Source organism: Gekko japonicus, unplaced genomic scaffold (assembly GCF_001447785.1).
Source record: "Gekko japonicus isolate JY-2015 unplaced genomic scaffold, Gekko_japonicus_V1.1 scaffold1011, whole genome shotgun sequence".
NCBI classification, from domain to species: Eukaryota; Metazoa; Chordata; class Lepidosauria; order Squamata; family Gekkonidae; genus Gekko; species Gekko japonicus.
The window spans coordinates 332,617-339,905 of NW_015176478.1; the positions used below are offsets into that span (position 1 = coordinate 332,617).

At 50.5% G+C, this 7,289-nt stretch overlaps 1 protein-coding gene across 1 annotated transcript in view; it reads right to left on the bottom strand.

The window, feature by feature from the left end:
• Nucleotides 1-3,770: 3,770 nt before the first annotated feature.
• Nucleotides 3,771-7,289, bottom strand: part of DNAJC15 (DnaJ heat shock protein family (Hsp40) member C15) — a 26,784-nt gene continuing 23,265 nt past the window's right edge. Inside the window, exon 5 of the mRNA XM_015427203.1 lies at nt 3,771-4,183. Coding sequence (XP_015282689.1) covers nt 4,113-4,183 — 71 coding nt within the window. The 3' untranslated portion in view covers nt 3,771-4,112. The remainder of the gene's footprint in view (nt 4,184-7,289) is intronic.

A 7,289-nucleotide genomic window follows, 5' to 3' on the forward strand; every position in this document is an offset into this window, starting at 1 on the left:
CCCAAAGCTCTGGGGCTGCAACGCTGCAAAGCCCCACGAACCAGTCGGCTGCCCGCTCCTGAAGCCGGATGCCCACATAATCCACATGTTGCTCATCAGAGGCAAAGGTGTGCCCCCACTCGCGCAGCATCTTTCATACCTGAGTCGCAAAGAATGCTAGTTTCCCTGGGCTGCCATCAAACGTGGCCTCTAAAGCATCCTGGGGCTGGTCTCGCTCTCCCTCAGGTCTCCGAGGAGGGGGTGGGGCCCTCTCAGGTTTGCTCTCACTCTTCTCCTCTTCTTCGGACTCTTCCAATTCCTCTTTTTCCATCAGCTCCTTGATGGTCTTCCTTGAGCTCTTTTACATCGGCTTTGAGGGTGGACTGGTCCCTCTCCATTGCCGGCTCGTCTTCCCATTCCTCTTGTATCTTGCCCAGCTCCGGGTCAGGTAGGGGAAACACACTGCTTCTTGTGATCAGCCTTCCCCCGGGTACCGCAGAACCCTGGGGTACTTGCCAACCAGGCTGGATCATCCCAGTGATCAGGGCTGTTGCGTCTCTTAGGATGATGGAAGAGAACATGCTTTTTAGGCCTAGCACCAGTGGCCTTGCTGTCTTTCTTCTTCGCGGGGTCTTGCGCAGGAATCTCAGGTAAAGACCTGGTACTCGCACTCACCCACTGTCTCCATCTCCGTTCCCCATGCCGTCATAGGTTGGGGTCGGGGGGAGAGATAAATGGTAGTCCTCACAATCTGTCAGGTTCCCAGCTAATACACTCTCCACACACACTATAGGCAGTGTAATGCTTTATTAGAGATATGATGCTGTGGGTTCAAGAGCTTTTGTTAGGACTAAGGAAATAAATTAAATAAGCAGAGTGACAATATACATCTTTGTCGCACTTCTTTTCCTATTCTAAGCCAATCAGTTGTTCCACATCCAGTTCTAACTGTCGCTTCTTGACCCTATACAGGTTTCTCAGGAGACATGTGAGGTCTGGTACTCCCATCTCTTTAATGCAATTCTGGGCTGTATCAACAGAAGTATAGTGTCCAGATCAAGCAAAGTGATGGTATTGCTTTACTCTGCTCTGGTTAGACCTTGTGTTCAGTTTTGGGCACCACAATTTAAGAAAGATATAGACAAGCTGGAACGTGTCCAAAGGAGCGCAATGAAGATGGTGAGGGGTCTGGAGACCGTCCTATGAGGAAAGGTTGAAGGAGCTGGGTAAGTTTAGCCTGGAGAGGAGACGACTGAGAGGTGAAATGATAACTACCTTCAAGTACTTGAAGGGCTGTCATATAGAGGGTGGTGTGGAGTTGTTTTCTGTTGCCCCAGAAGGTGGGACCGGAACTAATGGGTTGAAATTAAATCAGAAGAGTTTTCGGCTAATCATTAGGAAATACTTCCTGACAGAGCGGTTAAAGGCTTCCTCAGGCAGTGGTGGGCTCTCCTTCTTTGGAGGTTTTCAAACAGAGGCTAGATGGCCATCTGAAAGCAATGCGGATTCTGTGAACGTAGGCAGATCACGAGAAGGGGAGGGCAGGAAGGGTTGCCTCAGTGCTTACTTCTCGTGGCCCTTACTTATGCACCCAGGGAAATGCTGATGGCCAATTTGGGGTCAGGAAGCAATTTTTCTCCAGGCCGGTGATCCTGGAGGTTTCCCCCCACTTCTGGGCATAGAGGAAGGGTTACTGAGGATGTGGGGGGTATTTGTGAATTCCCTGCATTGTGCATGGGGTTGGACTAGATGACCTGGAGGTCCCTTCCAACTCTATGATCCTATAAAGCCAGCACCTGCAAGTCTCTCAGGCTGAGAGTTCGGAGCAGCCAGGGCAGCCACTGGAGAAACCACGCAAGCCCCCTCGCCACATCAAGGCACCGATCCATAAGGGAGATCCATACTACCAAAGAATTATTAATTAAGCCCTACAGAGAAATCCTCCTTTCTGTCTGGGCCATACAAGTGAACACAAAAGGGCTGCAGCCCACCAGGGACAATTCCAGGAAGCCAAAGTGGTAGTTTTGACCCAGATGGTTCCAAGACATCATCACTTCCTCCTTTTTGTCAGATCACAGTTTTTCCACTTAGGAAGACTTCCATCCATAATCTTCACTCCTACGTACATCGTTTCCACAAGCAGTTCCTCTGGAGGGCCAGCGACAGGGCAGAGAGGCCGAGGCCTTCCCTCGATGTTGCTCTGGGACTGTGTGTGGAATGTGGAGATAAAGCTTTTCCCTGGTCTTCAACAGGAAGGCAACAAAACTATATCTGCATAGCAGGATGAACAGACAGAGTTAAGTTTGGTGCAAGAATGTAAAAATCACCCAAGAGCCAAGAAGTAACCACATCAACAATGGGGGGATTTAATTTAGAGTACAAAGCCATACGAACAGTTTTTACATGTATTTATGTTTCTCTTAGGGTTTTATGTCCTTTTTAAATAAATTCTTTCCCTCAGCAACAGGGATGGGCATTTGTATAGGAACAGCAGCTCGCATCCCCTCATAAAATCATTGGAAGGAACACTTCCACTGCCTACTGGAGCAATTTTGCTTTTTGGCAGAAAGCCAGATCGCATACGGATTCCACTTAGGACAGAGATTTCACTTTTCCTGCTCATACCTGCCTCATTAGTGAAAGTAAATCAAATCTTCAATGAACATTAAAAGATCTGCAGACATTCTTTTAAAGGCCCTGCTATGGCAGTAAAGTCTAAGAAACAAAACAGCCAAACCCTACAGTTGCATTTATAGCTCATCAAAATAAAAATAAAGATTATTTATAGATGTTTTGATAAAAATCATTCCGTACGTACCCAAAGAAATGACATCCTTTTAAAGCCTAACAGAGGAAAGACTACAGAGAATACCTGAGGTGGAAAGTAAACTGTGACCTTGTAGGAAGGCTTTGGGGCGCCCGTGCGCGTGACAGTCCCAGGGGCACCGAGGAGAGCACAGGGCCACCGCGCACTGCCAGCCTCCGCAGGAAACGCTGACCTTGGCAGGGCGGCTGGTGGTCTGATCGATCCCGTGGGAGGCAGCTTCATGTGGGCCGGCAGTGGGGCAACTGGAGGCCCGTCGTCTGCTGAGAACAGGCCTGGGGAGCCAAAGCAGAGGTGGGGGGCTGGAAGACGGCCTGCCTGCCTCCGGGAGGAAGCAGACGCGGGGAGCTGGCAGGCTGGCGGCAAAGCCTGACTCACTCAGAGTGGGAGAGAAGCGGTTTCCCACAGCTTAGGGACAGGGGTGGGTTTTGGAACTCAAGGAGGACATAAACTGGACCTTTTGGGTCTGAAGACAGCATGAGGCAGGGAGGCAGGCGGGTGTGTTCACCACAGGCACAAGGTCTCCTGGGCCTCTCGGAGACAAAGGTTAAAATAATCCAATTGCCTTCAGTTTTACCTATTAAAAACTTCTTGGAATAATAATGCAGAGGGGCCGTGGCTCATAGGCAGAGCATCTGCTTAGCGTGCAGAAGATCTCAGGTTCAATCCTCAGCATCTCCAGATCAAAGGACCGGGCAGCAGGTGACATGAAGGGCCTCCACCTGAGACCCTGGAGAGCCTCGGCCAGTCTGAGCAGATGCTACTGATCTTGATAGACCAAGGCCCTGGTTCAGTACAAGGCCCCCTTCACGTGACGTAGTCTGCTTCTGCCTGCAGGGAGTTCAGGGTGGTAGACCTACTTCCTCCATGAGCCGGGCAGAGGGGCGTGCACAAAGAAGGAAAGGACTGGAGCCAGCCCCCCCACCCCACCCCACCCCACCCCACGGCTCTTCTGGCACACGGCCGTGCGGCGTCCTCAGAGGCATAACGGAAGGTTTATGCATTTTGGTTTCCAGAGAAATGTGTAAAACATCAGTCCTTTTGTTCACACTATGAAAAAGGCCATACTGTTGTTACACTTCAAGTGTAATAACTATGTAATGTATATATTTGCAGGAATGGCTCAGATGAATTATATGTTAAGGATCTCACTTTTATTATTAAATACTTGGAATGGTATTTTCAAGTGCTTAGAGGACTTTCTTGACGAAACTAATACAGAAATACAGAAATACAAGAAGCAACAGCATTTGAAGTTTCTCCAATGTAGCACACATGATATTTCTTGTGGCACAAAAATCCCGGGGCCCTAATGTTTACTGCTTGATTCCAGCAGGTCTTTTGCTTCGTTGATTTTTGTTGCGAGATAGGGAGAGCCGCCTAAAGAAAGGGAAAGGAAGGAATAAGTGTCATTGGGCTAAAAGGGGCTGGTCAGAATGCCGGGTCAAGGCCCAGGCCAGTTTCTCATGATCCCAACTCACGGTTGCTTTCACAGGATAACATGTATTTTGACCTTTATAATATTAAACTATCCGCCTTGGCAGACACAGCACCTAGAGCTGCTCGTGAGAATCATCTTCTCTGAGAAGAAAACTGACCATTTATGCAAACGGTGACACCAGAGGGATGTGCTCACAAGATTTGTGAGGCCTTGGACAGCTGCCAGGGCTTAAGCTCTTGATCGCAGGACGTCCACCTTCCATGGCCCTGCTGTGCCGGCCCTGCCCAGAAGACCCCAGGGAGGCCTGCAGAAGCCTCCAGCTACCGCCCAGCCTGGCAACCTGCTGGCCAGCAGGTGTGGCCGAAAGGCAGCTGACTCTTCTGGCAGCACCCTAGGGGGATGACACAGCCCAGGCCAGCCCACTCCGTCCATGAGTCAGGACACCAGCATCCTGTCAAAAGCATCGCCTTGGAGCTGTTTAAACACTGGACACCTCCTTCCTCCTCCCACGCCTCCCAGTCCATCTAAAATCCCATTACCATCCAGCAGCATCGGCATTTGTTTTCCACTCTCCCCTCGAGGGCCAACCAGCTGCTTCCTGCTGCTGAAAACCTGCTTCTCGCCGGGTACGGGCCTGGCGCCCCCTGAGCCTACCCCTAGGCCCCTGCCTGTGAACACCTGCTGTCCGCAACAGAATGCTGCAGGCCACCTTTGCCAGGCATCTGCTCCGAGGAGCCAAACGCGCCGGAAGCCCAGATCCTCGAGTTCATTGGCCCGCGTGGCAGACAAACAGCAATTCCCTGATCAAGGCTTGGCGTCTGCCAGAACGGCTGCCAGCCCCTTCTCCTGCAGTGGTCTCATGCCAGCCAGTGATGCCCAGAAAGGAAGCTGGGTAGGAGTGCATGTGCTGTAATGCATCTAGGCGGCATCCCAGGGAAAGTGACACCCAAGGCTGGGCACAAGCGGGCAAGACGGAAGGCACCCTCTGCTGGTCACTGAAGCCTGGGCCCCAGCCACACGGCACATGCCTCCCCCTCAGGCTGGAAGGAGGTCAGGAGCTGACCCCCCACCCTTCACAGGATACACCAGGGGAAGGGCATCCCTCCTCCAGGTGGGGCATCTAGCCACTTCTGGGCTTTCTGAGAAGGGAGGAGGAGACTGCTGAATTTTCCAGAACATGTATGAGACTGAGCGACAACCACCAGAGGAGGAAGCAGGCTGGAGCAGGGTGTGGGTGTGGCAGTTAGTCTCCGTCTGGAGGGCAGAAGGAAGTGGAGTTCAGAGGAACCCAAATCTTTGAAGCGCCTCCAGGGTAGCAGTGGTGAGTTCAGCCAACAAATGCTGGAACCACAACAAGCAGATTTCTGGGTAACGCTCCTGCCTGCAGATCTTTATTTAGATCCAAGAGAGTACGAATCCAAGTCCTCTAGCAATAGAAGGCAGAAACTAGCCCAGCTGTTTGTTCAGGTCTACAGTGCAGTATTCTCTCTGGCAGGGGCAGGCAATACTCCACAAGAGACTTCGGAGCCCTGCTAAAAATGGTAGGCCAGGGAAGCAAGTGACAGAACAGGACGCCGACATGCTGCCCACTGGGTGGCAACACGCTCCATCTGTGCTCACTACGGGGCAGTGGTGGTGCTCTGTCACTTATGCAGACAAGGCGTAAAAAATAAGGCTAAGGCCAAAGGTGCAAGTAAAGCAGAAAAAGAAATAGGCATTGTTCAGCTAAAAGATCCTACACATTTTGCCAACAGGCTTCTTCAAGGGAATCTGTAATATAATACGCCAATACAATACTGAGTTCTCATAATTGTATAGCAACGGTTATTGAGTTAAAATTATGTAAATAAATAAAACATTGTTTTAAAAATCAAATCGCAATTCATTCAGTGTAATTCATTCAGTGTAATATCAACCAGATACAAAACCAGGAGGTATGACCTTATAATTGCATGAAGGAAAACAGGAGAGAGAGAGAGAAAAACCTCCCAGGACGTCAGAGAGGCTGTGCAGGACCCAACAGGTCTGACTTAACTTTAAAAGAATGCAGTCACAAGGGCAGAATGAGGTCTAGCAGTTATATGTCCTGGTTTTGTATCTAGTTGATATTGCACTGAATGAATTGCAATTTGATGTTTGAAGCAACCCTGAAGAAGCCTGTTGGCGAAACATGTGAGGAACTTTTAGCTGAGCCTTGCACCATCAGTCGGGGCATGTTTCATCCGCCACTGTGGCCCGTTCATTTCCTCCTTGCTTTTGCAGATAAGACACGCTTGAAGGGGGGATCCCGGCATGACAGACGGGGCGTGAAGCAGCTTGGAGAAAAGAAGAACAAAAATACAAGGCAGGAGACTTGTGCTGGCTAGCTGGACATTGTGGATCTTCCACTACTTGACTCAGGTGATCTTCTTTGTGGTCTCTGTGCTTCACACCAATGGGATCTAGTGCACCTGCGCTGGATCTGCCGGTGCTGTAGCAAGCTCTTTAAAAAGGATTTTCGTGCCCAGTCCCTCTGGGCATGCGCAGGAGCCCCAGTGCGCATGCCCAGAGGGGCGGGCACGGACATCCCGCCAGTTCTTTCCTTACCGTCGCGCTGAGCAGACCCTTCCTTCGAGAGGTCTGGTTGGATCACTGTTTTTTGTCGCTTTTTAGCGATTAGTTCCCCCCCCACGCTCTCCTTACCGCTAAGGTTCTTCAACGCCTCTTAGTCTATGGAGAGAAAGACTAAAAAATCGAAGAAGTGGGGATTTTTTAATCTCTGCCGCAGCTGCGGTAGTAAATTGGCTCCACCGGACGGTCACAAGTACTGTATCTTCTGCCTGGGTGCAGGCCCGTAGCTAGGACATTTTTAGTGGGGGGGCCCTGGGGAAAGTGGGGGGCCCCCAAAGCCCCACACATGTGCACTGACATCACAAAAAGTGCACTGACATCACAACAAATAAGAAATCAAATAAAAATAAAATATGCTCAGCACTGAGATGCACCCCCCTCTCCCTCCCTGATGCCTAGCCAAGGCATGGATAGAGGGCTCCCAGAAAGGGAAAG